The following is a 15,300-nucleotide window of genomic DNA, read 5'->3' as shown; positions in this document are numbered from 1 at the left end:
TAAAACAAGGCTGCAGGCTTGGATCCTGGCCTTGCTGACTTCCACAAACATTTAAAAGCCTATGACAGTAACTTGGCAGGTTAAAACCTCTGGGTGTGGACGCTCTGCCAGAAGACTGAGTGCTGTTCTGGGAGGCCAAGGCCAAACACAAGATACCAAATGGTCAGGAAAAGCAAGAAGCAACAGGCTCCAGTAGGTAGGTGAGCCAGGTTGGGGGTGCTGAGGGTGAGGGGCCTGTGCTAGACACAGGAGGGCACGGGTGGGATGCAGGGCGGCCTTACCTCAGCAGAGGGCCCAGTGTCACCGGGTGAGGCCTGGGCAGCCCTGCAGGAGCTCTGGCTTTCTTAAACATAGCTGCATTTAAGGTTTCCCAGCGATGGTCCTCAGCCTTTGCTGCTGTGGGCGGCCCCAGGAGGAAGGGGAGGGGCAGCTGGAGGCAGTGGTGCGGCAGCGATGGTACGGCTGGCTGACGCCTACACCTCTGGCCCAGGGCTTTCTCTGGAGAAGTGGGTTTCAGCATTACTTAAGGGAGTTGGTATTCTTGCTGTGCCGGGCCCTATGCTGGCCTGGAAACTGGGGAATGATCTCACATGCATTATTTTGAAAGAGATCTCAGGGCATGTTGGAGATTACACAGTGTCGTCCCTCCCCACACCCTGGGCTTGGGGCACGTCTTGGCGGGGGGACTCTTGGGACCTGGTGCCACGGGAAGAGTCGTCCGAGTCTGAAGGTACCATCTCCTGGAGAGGCGGCCTCTTGATGGGTTTCTTCTTCTTCTTTCTAGAGTTCTCCTGTTTCGGCTCTTTCAAAGCTCCAGTGTCAACTTCTTTCAGTGGCCAGAGTGGGAAACTGTAGTTGCTTGCTTCTACATCCTCCCTGGAGAAAGAGAGAGAGAGAGAAAGAGAGAGAGAGAGACAGAGAGAGAGAGAGAGAGATGAGTATCCTGGTGTTGACAGCTGCTCTGTCTATAGCAATGTCCAAGCCAGCTCCACAGGCATTTTCTCAGCTCTTGGTCCATTGTTTCGCCCGGGGGCCCAATATTCCAGGATGGGAAATCTTTATGATATGGGATGCTGGCATCTTAACTGCAAGGTCCAAACACTTGTCCCAAACTCTTATCTTTTAATTCCACAAAACTTCTGCAGTACCTTCCTTAAGTTCGGTGATACCAAGTTCCCAGAGACATCATGAAATGACACGTCACTCAGCGCTCCTGCTCTGTGAAATCACAGACCTTATCTACCACATTCTAGTTACTTCTCACAGGCTTTCCTCTTTGTCCCACGTATTAGTTGATTGCAATCTCATCTATGAACTATAACCTCTCAGAAGGAAGAGTAACAAGGATTCAGAGCAGGAAGCAGAGAGTTTTTCAGGTATATACAAGGCGAGGACGAGCCTATCTATGTACCTGTCTGAAGAACACCAGGAGGGAGATCTTGGAAGAACCCAGAAGGAATAAGAGAGACACCGCCCCACCCCCCCAGCAGGGGGGTGGTATCATAAGTTATGGACCACATGAACAATGGAATCCTAGGCAGGCAACAATGGACAAGAGGTGTCATTGTCATGGAAAGACCCAGACAACATACTAAGTAGGAAAGAAGTTATAAAACATGATGGATATTACATTCTCAGTTTTGTTTTCAAGGTTGGGAATACATAAGGATGACTGGAAACCATGGCATCAAATGGTTAATGGCTGTGTCTGGGAAATGGATTCCAAGACTAGAACTGTCACTTTCTCCACATTCAAAAAAATTTTTTGCAACTACCATACATGATAAGGTGAAACAAGGACTTTTTATTACAAGAAAAAATAAGGATCAATATAGTAGGTAACAGCACTGTGGTGTGCCAGGTTAAGCTGCTGGTTGGGATATGGGCATCCCATATCAGAGTGTCTAGTTAGGAGTCCTGGCTCCTCTGCTTCTGATCTAGCTTCTTGCTAATGTGCACCATCAGAAGCAGCAGGCGATGGCCCAAGTACCTGGGCCCCTGCTACCTACACAGGAGACCTGGATGGAGTTCCTGGTTCATAGCTTCAGCCTGGGCCAGGATCAGCCCCAGCCAATGCAGCCATTTGGGGAGTAAACCATTGGATGGAATGCAGCTCACTCTCCTCTTGCTCTCTCTCTCTCTGTCTCTTAGTCTCTCTGTGGCTCTTTCAAATAAACAAATCTTTAAAAAACAAGAGGGAAGAACCAATGCAGCAGAGAAACACTATAGAATGCTATGTACCCAAATATAAATGGTGACTACTTTTGAAATGTGGGACTATGGATGGTCTGTGCATTTTTCCCACTGGTTTTCAATTTATAAATTATATTAATTATGTCTTACTTTTGGAATAAGAATAAAACAGTATGAGTTGTTATGATTTGAGGAAAGAGCAAGCAGGGGTTTTGATCATGGAAGAGTCTATCAGTCTACCAAGCAGATGACGCTTGGTCACCATGTTCCACTCTCCAAAATGACCGATGTTGACCAAGTTCAAGGTATTTCACAAAGAAGGGTGGGGTAGGTATAAAACTGATGTGAAGGCTCTCACCCACTCTTTCCTCCATGCACCTCACTCTGCTGCTTGGCCCAAACCCACTCTATGGGCAGGGGAAGGGCTGCCATGATTTTGACTTCCAGCCAACAGACTTTCCCCATGAGTTTGCCTGGAAAGGACCTACTACATGGCTTTCTTTTGCTCAGCCTCACACCAAAACAATGTTGAGTCACGTGCCCTGCTAATTACTTTAGGCTACAGATTTGGTTGAATCATATGGTAAGTAGGCCAACGATGTGTATGTGTTTGTGGGGGTGGGGAGGTAGAGCCGGGTACTCTACCTTCATTGACTTTTCAGGAGAGGCTGGGCACCCACCTCCAAGCTCTCCCGGGGCCCAAACACATTTAATTCATCAAACATCATTAGCTTGCCCAGAATCCTGCTGGTTGTCTGGGATCTCATGTCTTCTGTCCTAAGTATGTGTCTGTCAGCCCAGCTGTCTTAGGACGTACAGAACATAAGTACATATGATGTAGGCACCAAAGGCTTCTGAGTCTTAACAGTTGAAGAGGCAGAAAAGGAAGAGAGTGGTAAGAAAAGGCTGCTGCTGCCCAAATTGCTACCCCTGGCCCTGGAGTTCAGTGAATCACTCTGACCCTGTGGCTCCTCTGTCCCAAGTGCTATGGCAGTGCAGTATGCTTCTGAAAGCAGCCCAGGGCATCTGTCCTTGTGAGTAACACAGGTCACTTGGAGACAGAGTTTATCGCTGAACTCCTTATTCTCAGGGCTTTGCTCCAGCAGGAGAAATGGGGCTCCTAAGCTGACCAGAAAGGACACAGGGTGTGAATGACAGAGAGGCTTAATGATTCCAAATGCACATCTCGCTGGAAGGGAGACATTGTCGGGGATGACCGACCAGGTGAGATTCAGGGAAGTGATCCATGTAATGTCATGTTAGAGGCAGTGCTGAATCTTGAAGCTTCAATCAATGACTAATTTCACTGCTGATGGAAGACAATGTGAAGCACCCTACATGGAGCGAGGGAGGAGCGCCAAATAATACCGAAGTTTCCATTGGGACGCACTCCTAAATCCAGCAGCTTCATGGCAAGTTACAAAACTCTTCAAAAGGCAGCAGTTTGTGGAATAGGAACTGGAGAACTAACTGTAGACACAGAAAAGCCACAGCTGAGCCCTGGGTCTCCCCACTGCAGACTCAAACATGGCCACGTCCCCAAGATCACATAAGGACAATCAAACAACAAGGGAAGAGTGTTACTTGCCTGCAGGATCTCAGTACTCAATAACTTCCTTCAGGTACCCTGAGAATTTTCTGGAGCACAGAGAAAATTATTAGTGCTATTTGTCTTTCCTGAGGTCACATTTGAAATGCAATCCCTTTTTAAAAAGAAATCACATTTACTCTAAGGAGCTTCTTCTTAAGGAAGATGGAAGTAATTTGCCCAAGCCTGGCTCTGCCAGGACTGATAGGAGGAAGCAGTTTAGCTCTGTTGGAGGGATTTCTGGCCAGTCACACGGTCAGTTACATCTCTGGCAGGTGTGTCTGCCAGAGCCCCTAGCCTGTAGATAGTTGAGGGATACTGGCAGAGGTGCTTCCCTTCACTGGAGAAAACCAAGAGCCAGAGCATCAAACCCACCTCTGCCCTCTTCTGCAGCAGAGCGGGGGCCACAGGTCTCCAATATGAACAGGACCCCAGGAAAGGCAGCGAGAATGAGCTTGGTCTATGAGTCACCCTCCCCAATGAAGACAGGATGCAAAATGGGGGAAGTTGCTCCCATTCCACTCGTTTCTTGGAGCTATTGAGGCTACACAGGGAAACTACATGTGTGTTCTCTACATGGCAAAAGTTATAGACAAGTAAGGAAGTATTTCCAGTTGGACAAGATCTCTCTGGTGTCATGGAATGTAGAAGAAAGCTCAGGGTCTACTCAAGGGAAGGGGAGGAGGGGAAGAAGAACAATCAATTACTTCTGCAGAGACCCACTCTCAGAAGACCCACCACCCAGATGTGGTGTGTCAGAGAATGCAGTGATCACACTGGCAAGCAAAGAGGAAATTGGCACAGCTTCATCCATGTCTCGCTGCAAATATGGGGATGCCAAATGCTCTCCTTGAAGACTTAGGCCTTTGCGATTGAGCAATATGGATAATGTAGGTTGCATGGTCTTCAAGAATCATTTAGGGATAAATTTTGAGTTGAAAATGTAAATCTACATCATCTTTGCCACATTAAATCAATATTGAATATGCCTTCCTCCTACCCCCAACACAATACTTTTCTTCCCATTTTTCATTGTGCACCATCCTCAGTTACAAACCAGAGGCTGGACTTGCAGGAAATACATTCAGTTAACCACAGCTGAAGGCTCCCTGGGAGAAAGAAAGAGAGGAGAGGCAAAGGATGGAGAGATGGATGCTGAGTATCTTGGTTCACCCAACTGTCTGAGGTCAGGTACTCCTTGTCTGACCACCCCAAATGGATGGTTATAGTGGACTCAAGATTTTAAAATTCAATTTAGTCAAATTATATCCTGTTGGAGATGTAATCTTTGGTACATTTCTTTAATAGCCCATGAAAAAGCAGTAGGTTTAAAAAAATAGTCTCATCTGCTATAGTGGCATGAAGACTTACTAAAGAGCAACCAAAGGGAGATGGACTATTTATAGAGCAAGTAGAGCGAGCTCCTGATTAAAGGACCTGCCAGAGGGAGCTCTCAACATAGATACAATATAAGACCCATACCTTTATCTCCGTGCTCAGCTCAGAAACAGAGACAGATTAAGCTCTGAAGGTACTGGGTTGAACGTGACCTCTGCTTGGGAGAATTAAACTCAGTTTCTTGCTCCCAGAGAGGGCAACTAGAGCAAAAGCCAGTGGAAATTACAAGGAGGAGATGAGGGACTGAGTGGATATGTTCGCTCTGTGAAGCCCTAGAAGTGAGAGAGATAATTAGTACCTAAGAGCTTTCAGAAAAGCCAGGGGAAGATGATAAACCACAAAAGGATTTTATCAATGTAGAAAGAACTGAATTTTAATTCTAAAAGAATGATTGATAAAGTTGAGTGTAGTGAAAATGGGCAGTATCTTGACATGTCCATTCATATTCTGTTAAGTACTATAATTTGGATATCATGTTGTTTGAGCAGAATTTTGAGATGGACAAAATGTGCTATAATATTCAGTGAAATATATTTATCGAGAGGATTGTAGCATATGTTTTCTAGCTACACCTAAACGAAGACTCTCTGTGGAGTGGCATGCCCCTCAAGGAGCACCACTGGGCATGCACTCCCATTTACTTCTTCATTCATTTGTTCTTCAGTATTGATTGAGTCCATCCTGTGAGCTGAATCTGGCAACCGGGGATTCAGGGGGTAGATAGAACTTGACCCCTTTCTTCAAGGACTTGTGCCTCCATGGTCAACTATACCATGGGTATGGTTTGACCCCTACAGGTTCATGTACTGGAGTTTTGGTCCTCAGTGTGGTGATTTGAGAAGTGCTGGAACCTTGAAGATGAGAGGCCCAGTGCAAGGTGATGAGGTCACTGGGAGCACCACCCTCTGAGGGGACTATCAGTGCTGGCCTTGTGGAGTGAATTCTGTTGAGAGGGAGTTGTTATAAAAAGTGCAAGACTTTTCCCCATCCTCTGGCTTCCTGTCACACATACTCCTGCAAGATGCCATCTACTTATGTTGTGTGACCAAGAGGGCCCTCACCACCAGAGGCTGAACTCAAGGGGCCACCTGACCTTGAACTTTCAGTCTCCAAAACTGTGAGATAAATAAACATCTTTATAAAGTACTCAGCTTCACATACTTTGTTATAGCATCTGAAAATGGACCAAGACCAAAGTCCAATCCAGTGAAATTTCCTTTGATGAAACCTCTACAGGATGCACAGGGATCACCCCACTATGTGGGAATGTTGGGTGCTGGGACATGGCATAGTGGGGAAAAACTTGACTTCTATCTTGAAGTTCCCCAGGTGACAATGGCAAGGGATGGCATTCCATGGAGAGAATACTTAGTCTTTGCATAGTGAAAAGTATAGTACTGGGTGGGGAAAACTTACAAGTATTTTAATGTGGTTAGCGTGCAGAGGGCACTGGGTATCTAGGGACAAGCAAGGATAGGAAGGAAGGCCTGGGTCAGCCACCAAGAGGCTGATAAGAAGGGACATAGGGGTGGATCTGAAGGATTGACTTATTTGAGAGGCAGAGAGAAAGAAAGAGAGCAAGTGAGCACTTCCATCCACTGGTTCTCTCCCCAAATGTCCACAATGGCCAGGACTGGGCTGGGCTGAAGCCAAGAGCTATGAATGCAGTGCAAGCTGGCATCCAACTACCTGAGCCATCCCTGCTGCCTCCCAGGGTGCGCAATGGCAGGAAGCTGGAGTCAGCAACTGGAGCAGGAATGAAACCCAGACATTCTGATGGAGGACGAGGGACACAGGTATCTTAACCCACATCTTAACCACTAGGCCAAACATTCACCTTGGATTTTTTTTTTTTTTTGACAGGCAGAGTGGACAGTGAGAGAGAGAGAGAGACAGAGAGAGAGAGAGAGAGACAGAGAGAAAGGTCTTCCTTTGCCGTTGGTTCACCCTCCAATGGCCGCCATGGCCGGCGTGCTGCGGCCAGCACAGCGCGCTGTTCCAAAGCCAGGAGCCAGGTGCTTCTCCTGGTCTCCCATGCAGGTGCAGGGCCCAAGCACTTGGGCCATCCTCCACTGCACTCCCAGGCCACAGCAGAGAGCTGGCCTGGAAGAGGGGCAACCGGGACAGAATCCGGCACCCCAACTGGGACTAGAACCCGGTGTGCCGGCACCACTAGGCGGAAGATTAGCCTGTTGAGCCACGGCGCCGGCCTCACCTTGGATTTTTAACGTGAAGGATGGGCAAGAGCAGATTTGCATGTGAGGCAGATTATGGGGAGTGCCTAGGATTCCAGTGGAACATGGTTGGGGGGATTGAGAGCTCCTGACCTTGAACAGCAGGGTAGGACAGAGCTGAGAAACATTTGCAAGTTGAGGTCCACCTAACTTGGAGACCAGTGGGGTGTGATGGTGGTGGAGGACAAGAAGTGAAAATTATGGCAGATTTCTGCTTGGACGACTCTGTGACTGGTAGGGGGGAAAGGGAAGTCTGAGATGGGAACAGATTTGTGGGAAGCTTTGATTTCAATTTTAGATGTGCTAAATTTGAGATTTTGAAGACTCAGGTGGAAATATCCAGTGAGCTGTTGAAAATATAATCCCAGCCATGTGTGAAACACCTGCCTTATGCTAGGCACAGCAATGATCACTCTCAACCCTCACACCACTCTAATCTTGAACTCAAAGATGATAAGGAACCTCCCTAGGGGCATACAACTGAGGGTGGGGCTGCCTGTGAAGCCATGTCTGAGTTTCACAGGGTCCTTTCCACCATGGCTGCACCTTATAGCCACCTTAGGAGCTCTCAAAAACCCATTGCAGCCCCCCTTCCTGCAGAGTGCATGATGTTGATGTAACAGCACAGAATAGTCTGGGTCTTTTGTGCAGAGTCATGGAAGCAAAGAGTGTGCACAGAATTGGGCAGGGAGAAAGCCCATGGTACAACTCAAGAGGAGCAGGTTACGGAAGGAGGGAGTGACTGGCAGTGTTAAACACAACAATGGGCAGAGCTCATTGGTTCAGTCACGGGGAAGGTCCCGAGTGGGCCCTGCACTAACAGTGCATCCCCTTGTGGGAATGAGTGCAGGAGTACCTCCTTCATCAGTAATCAAATCTGTTAGTGTTCTTTGATTTTTCAACGAGGTATTCTTTGATTTTCAATGCGATTGCTAACCACACACAAACCTGTATTGTGTAAACCTGATTCAATGCCTGTACCCACCCTGTAAGTCAGTACAAAACCTGTAGCCAAGCTCAGCTTGTGGAACAGCCAGCACAGACAACTGATGGGCTGTTTCTGGGTTCATATGCTCAGTTAGACTGGTTCGATCAACTTCTGCTCTGATTTCTCAGCTAGACGCTCAGTTAACAGAAAGCTGGCTCCCAAAGATAACCCACAACTTCTAGGTGAAATTGGAGGGTATTTCCTGGGCCCATTTCCCCAACCCTTGCTCAAAAATCCATCCTCACCTCTTTTTGTATACCCTTGACTCCAAGGTCATGGCTGTATGACTCCAACTCTGATGCCCATGGTGGACTTGGGTTTCTGCACACTCCTTAGGCCTCAGCTCTTTCCTATAACTTGGCTTTAATTCACATTCACATCTCGTAGCAATCCTACTGCCTCAGAGGAAAATTCATTCACCTCACTACAGACCCCGGATGTAACCACCCATTCACTTACCTGAACAAGCCAGGGCTAGCACCTTTCTTCCCACTTCCAAGAAGGGGGAGGCAGATAGGTTCTTGCTCCCAATTGAAATTCAATTAGAGGGACCTGAATCCTTAGTTATTAAAAAAAAATACTTTTTTTTTTTTTGGAAGTGGAGCAGCCAGGACATGAACCTGTGCCCATATGGGATGCTAGCACTGTAGGCAGAGGCTTAACTTACTATGCCACAGCTCTTGCCCCAAAATTACTGCTTTTTTTTTTTTTTTAATTTGACAGGCTAAGAGAGAAGGAGAGAAGGAGAAGGAGAGATAGAGAGAGCTCCCCAATCTATTGGCTCAGCCCCTAAATGCCCACAACAGCTAGGGCTGGACTCATGGCTGGCTGGGAGTTGGGAACCAAATCTAGGCCTCCCCCATGGGTAGAGACCCACGTATTTGAGCCATTCCCTGCTACCTTCCAGGGTCTGCATTAGCAGGAAGCTGGAGTCAGAAGCAGGAGCCAGGTTTTGAACCTAGGCACTCTGTTGTGGGCCGCAGTGTCTTAACCATTAGGGCTGAATCCCTAGTAGAAGGCCTTGACCAATTCCTGCACATTCAACTCAGGACCGAATGCTTATTTGAAGTCTGGAAAATAATGTTAGATGTTAGATCAGAACCAGAAGAAGGAATGAACAGCAGATAAATGTGTGACCTTGAAGGGATAATGATCATAGAACTACATTTTAAGTAGGAAGTTGTTCACCTCTGCTTTTCGCCCCTAGAATTTAGATGTCTTGAATCTCAACCCAGCAACAGATGCTTTAAGGTTCAAAGACATAAATTATTATTTGAGAACACAGTTAGGCATACTCACACATTTGGATCCTCCTGGATTGGGGGCGACTTTATATGAGAGCAAGAGAGAGCATACTTGTTTTGGCTGATCTTAATAAGTGCACTCCGAGGGCAAAATTCCTGTAATGTCAAAAGAGTTCTCTCAGTTTAAATCAGAAATGTCCACCATTCAAAGACAATATTATTCTAACTTAACTCATTGTAACAGTGCCTGGTCATTATCCTATCAGGGTGACACCTGAGAGAGCAGTTTAAATTTAGAGCCTCGCTTGGTAATTACTTGCTGAATGAAAGTTATTACCGAGGCCTGTCATTTCTCCATATTCTGAGTCAATTGCCAAGCTTGTCTACCTGAGACGCACACACGGCCCTTCCCAGGGTCACCTTCCTTTCTATTTCAGCTATCCCTTGCCTTAAGACCTGTAACCATAACCCTTTTGCTAACTATCCTATCTTCAGCCTCATGGGGTCTCTAAGAACTGTTTCCAGTGTCCCCATGCCCCTGGCCATGCCGCTCTGCCTCCAGCCCCCCATCCTCTGCCCCGTGTGTCAATTCCAAGATCCTTCTCTGTCTCTGGGGATTTTCCTCGGGAATCTTGGGCCAGTTGTCTCATCGCTGCCTGCGTCCTGAGGCTTACGTGAGGACATCTCTTCAAATGTCCCTTGGTTTGCTTCTCCCTGGCATAGTATGTATCTCATAGCAGTGCCGACTGCCAGCAATACTCCCCCACATTCTGTTCTTCTAGAATGCTTCTTTGCATATACCCAGACAGCTCCAGGAAGTTCCTATTTCTTTCTTTTTTTTTTTTTAAAGACTTATTTATTTATTTGAAAGTCAGAGTTACACACACACACACAGGGAGGGAGGGAGGAGGAGGAGGAGAGAGAGAGAGAGAGAGAGAGAGAGGGAGAGAGAGAGAGAGGGAGAGAGAGAGAGAGGTCTTCCATCTGCTGGTTCACTCCCCAATTGGCTGCAATGGCTGGAGCTGTGCCAATCCAAAGACAGGAGCCAGGAGCTTCTTCTAGGTCTCCCACATGGGTGCAGGGGCCCAAGCACTTGGTCCATCTTCTACTGCTTTCCCAGGCCATAGCAGAGAGCTGGATCGGAAGAGGAGCAGCCGAGACTAGAACTGGCATCCATATGGGATGCCGGCACTGCAGGCCAGGGCATTAACTCGCTGCGCCACAGCACCGGCCCCGAAGCTCCTATTTCTTTAATGGATTTTTCCTGGGTTGATGGGAAGATGCCCCTTTCTCCTCTTGTTCTGTCAGATTGGATATGCTGCTGCTGTGGCCCCGGCATCTCATGATCCTCATCCTTTTCCTTATCCCTAAAATTCATCTCTCATGGCCCTGTCCCTGATGGAAACACCTCATGCTACAGTCAAGAATGTGTTGGATATTTTGGGTGAACATTTGGCGTAATGGTTAAGATGTTATTTGGGATGTCCACACCCCATTGCGGAGTGCCTGGGTTTTAGTTCTGGTCCTGCTCCTGATTCCAGCTTCCTGGGGTGCCCCAGATGATGGCTCAAGTAGTTAAGATTCCTGCCACCCACATGGGAGAACTGAACTGAGTTCCTAGTTCTTGGCTTCAGCCTGGCCCAGTCTCAGCTACTACAGGAACTGGTGGACAGGAAATCTGTTTCCTTCCCTCTCTCTACCTCTGTCCCTCTAACTTTCAAATACATAATAATAAAAAAAATTGTACTAGATATTTTAATTCTTTAGATTAGCAGTTGGCACAGTGATTTAGAACGCAGGCCAGGGAGCCAGGTTGCCTGATTTCCAATGCCTGCCTAACTGCTTGCAGGTGCATGATGTAACCTGTCTGCCTCAATTTCTTTGTCTGAAAATGGGGATAACAGTCCCTTTCTCACAGTATCCTGCAGATTCAGTTTCACCCCCTGCAAAGTGCTCAGGCTTGCACCTGCAGCACAGAGTAAGGGCTTTAAAGCCACTGTTCTTTTGCTTTCTGCTTACCAACCTATTCTACTTGCCGGGATGTTTACCAGGTTTTTAAGTGGTCCAACCAGAGTTAGTTTCCATTAGAAATGTCATTCATTCAATAATTTTCAAAAATTATGAGAAGTTTCTCTTCATCAGAGGCTATGCTGGGGTGGGAGGGAGAGGCAAAGATGACTAAGACAGGGTCCTCGTGCCCTTAAAGGCTGAGATTGGTGAGGAAGAGATTTGACATTGGGTGGTGAAGAAGAGTTGAGATTGGTGGGAAAGAAGAGAAGACACTGGTGTGGGAAGAAGAGTTGTGGTTAATGTGGAAGAGAGCATTAGAGTATGCAGGAGAACCTGCTAGGGCCTAGCAGCAAGCCACACTCAGGTGGAGTCTATAGGGTGACAGGAGTTTCCTATGGAAAGGAGATGGAGAGGTTAGTCCAGAAAGAGGGAAATCCCTGGGGCTTGGAAAGTCCACTGCGCAATGGGATTTTCTCTTGGCTGGGAGTCAAGTTCATGGGTCAGGCTAGGGCCATGTTGGGGCCATGTGGGAGCCATGCTGGGATTCTCCTTGAGGGTAACAAGAAGTGTGTGTGTGTGTGTGTATGTGTGTGGGTATGCATGTTGGTTGGGGAGCACATCAAACAAATGACATCATGAGATCTGTAAACTGAAGATTTTTTTCTAAAACTTTTAGAAGAAATTTCTAGAGAAATAAGAAATGAAGGATTTCTTAAGCCAAATACCACAGAGGGCAATTCATAAGGGAGAAGATGGATAAATTTGGCCATTTTAAAATTCTCTGCTGATAAAGATTCTAAATTAAAAGACTGGCAACAGACCAGGAAAAGAATAGTGGCATGGCCAGCATCGTGTACAGCAGTTTAAGCTGCCACCTGCGACACCAGCATCCTGCATTAGTATCACTTGGGGTCCTGGCTGCTCTGCTTCTGATCCAGCTTCCTATTAATGTTCCTGGGATAGCAGTAGAATATGGCCCAAATACTTGGGCCCTGGCACCCACATGGGAGGCCCAGATGAGATACAGGCCCTGGCTTTGGCCCGGCTCAGGTCTAGCCATTGTGGCCATTTGGGAAGTAAACCAGCAGATGGGAAAGCTCGCTCTCTCTCTCTCTTTCAAATAAATAAATGTTTTTAAAAAAGTACTGACTATATATTACCAAGAATTACCATTCAGGAGGCACACAGGACCTTCCCCAATGAATAAAAAGACAGTGGCCCAATAGAAAACATAGGCTCTTGACAAACATCTGTCCAATGAACAAATCAGTTTCGAGGTGACAGAGTTCATCACTGGCCACAGGGAATGGTGAAGGAGGAAGATTCGGGACTGACTCTAACTACCGCAATGACATCATCACTGCTGCTGTCTCACCTCCCATGTCAGGTGTACAGTTCTCTCATGTATGCACAGAGTTTTCAAAAAGTGCATGGAAAATGCTGCCCATGGGCTTCACATATTTTTAATGAAAAAACTATGCATGGATTTAAACATTTTATAGCAAAATCATTTTTAATTCCTATTTCCCCATTATCTTTGTGAAACCCCTCATATTTTCTTTAATCCACCTGGTTACCTAGCAAGATAGATGGAGGTTGTGATATAAAAAATACCCATTTCATGTGTGATCAAACTGAGGCTCGGAGAAGTGAAGCAGCCTGCCCAGGTCAAACAGCCAGTAAAAAGGGCAGAGTGAACAACGAAGGAATCCAAATACAGATCTCCTTCCGTGTGACGCCCCCATTCTGTCCACTGTGCTCCCAATTCCCCACCCCCTTGAGCCATTGGAGGTGTTCCCTAAGCAGGCATGAGTGCTGCGGGCGTCCCCAGTAGAGGGAACACAAGAGGAGGCATGGGGGAGGAGGGGCTATCACAGACTCCGGCCCCTGTGGCTGAGCTGGAGGGAGCACTCCAGGAGGAGTCAGAAATGCAGGCTTGGAGCTCCACCTGGGGTGGCACCGAGAATCAATTGTCCAGAGATGGAGGCTCCCCGGGGAGACAGACCATGAGGAGGCAGAGGAGGACGGGGTTGGGAGGGGGCCTGGAGACACCCCCAGCTGCAGGGCCTGCAGTTGAGCACAAAGCAGGTGCAGTCTGAGGAGGGGGAGGGACACAGGGTGCAGAGAGTGTCCCGCCATCAGAAGCAACCAGAGCTGGCCACAGGAGCCACGCAGGCCGCCCAGCACAGGGCTTAGGAGGTCACGGCGATGGAAGTCTACTCACTCTCCGGTTGTTACACTTCAAAACTGTGTAGAGCTTTTCTGAGGCCACATCTGGATTTGGAAGTGCTATGACAATGGCAGGGACGTAGAAGTCAAATCCTTTGGGTATCACAATTTTGGCAAACACATAATCTCCGACCTGCGGGGGAGAACGTATAGATTTTATAGACAATGTTCATATAAGCTTGTTTCAGAACACCCAAAGATGATTGGCAAGTACTGATGTTAAACTTCACACACACATTTTTCTGTTAATAAAGAGTTCCAGGGGCGGGGCATCCCAGGAAGCTGGAATCAGGAGTAGGGGCAGGACTAAAATCAGGCACTCCCAATGGGATGTGGACATCCCAAATAACATCTTAACAACCACGCCAAATGCCCACTCAAAATATCCAATACATTCTTGACTGTAGCATGAGGTGGTGGTACAGTGGGCCAAACAGCCACTTGGAATGCCAGCATCCCATACTGGAGCTCTGGTTCAAGTCCCAGCTGCTCCACTTCCAATCCAGCTCCCTACTGATGTGCCTGGAAAAGCAGCAGATGGTGGCCCACGTGCTTGGGCCCCTGCACCCACATAGGAGACCTGGGCTCCAAGCTTATTGTGGTGGTTTGGGAAATGAACCAACAGATGGAAGACCTCTCTGTCTCTCCCTCTCTCTCTATGTCACCCTGCCTTTCAAATAAATAAATAAATCTACAAAAAAAAAAAAAAAAGTTCCAACGGCAGGCATTGTGGGGCAGTGGATTAAGCTGCTGCTTGTGATACTGTGTTCCTGCCACACATATGGGAGATCTGGATGGAGTCCTTGGCTACTGGCTTTGGTCTGGCCCATTCCCAGCTGCTGGGGACTGAACTAGTGAATGGAAGATTTTCTCTCTCTCTCTCTGTCACTCTGCCTTTCAAATAAACAACAAATAAATATTTAAAAAAGTAAAAGAGATCCAAAGTTCCATAGGCTCACTGGGCCTCACCTGGAATTCTGTGATCAGTTTGAGGAAAGATTTTGGCTACTGACTGGGGTGCAGGGGACAGCCGGCAAGATGCTGAGGGTTCTGAAAATCTGACCCTACAGAGAAGGGTTGAAGGAAGTGGGGAGTTTGACACAAAGCAGTATGAACTGTGCCCTCCTATATCAGAACAGCTGTCACTCGGGCAAAGGAAAGGAGCAGGTTGGTTTACTGGTGCTTCAAAGCACACACCTTGGAACCCATGAGTGGCAATAGCAAAGGGATGACCCACAGTAGAAGAATCTCGTGAAGGGGCAGAGGCAGCTGGGAACTTGACAAGGACATTGATGTGTGCCCGGGCTCTGGCTGGGACAGCAGAAAGAGAGGACCAAGGCTAACTCCTCGCATTCCTCTCGGGGGCTCCTCCTCTTGCCCACACCGTGCAAAAACCAGCACTAGTGATGATCTGCA

General features: G+C 47.5%; 1 protein-coding gene across 1 annotated transcript in view; it reads right to left on the bottom strand.

Annotated features, from left to right (window-relative positions):
• Window positions 1-629: 629 nt before the first annotated feature.
• VWA3B (von Willebrand factor A domain containing 3B) overlaps window positions 630-15,300 on the bottom strand; it is a 249,346-nt gene continuing 234,675 nt past the window's right edge. The window contains exons 24-26 of the mRNA XM_062208881.1: window positions 13,880-14,017; window positions 9,701-9,801; window positions 630-876 (exon numbers count right to left, since the gene is read on the bottom strand). Coding sequence (XP_062064865.1) covers window positions 630-876; window positions 9,701-9,801; window positions 13,880-14,017 — 486 coding nt within the window. The remainder of the gene's footprint in view (window positions 877-9,700; window positions 9,802-13,879; window positions 14,018-15,300) is intronic.

The sequence above is a fragment of the Lepus europaeus genome, chromosome 13 (genome assembly GCF_033115175.1).
Source record: "Lepus europaeus isolate LE1 chromosome 13, mLepTim1.pri, whole genome shotgun sequence".
Taxonomy (NCBI): Eukaryota; Metazoa; Chordata; class Mammalia; order Lagomorpha; family Leporidae; genus Lepus; species Lepus europaeus.
This window is presented reverse-complemented; position numbering and strand designations above follow the sequence as displayed.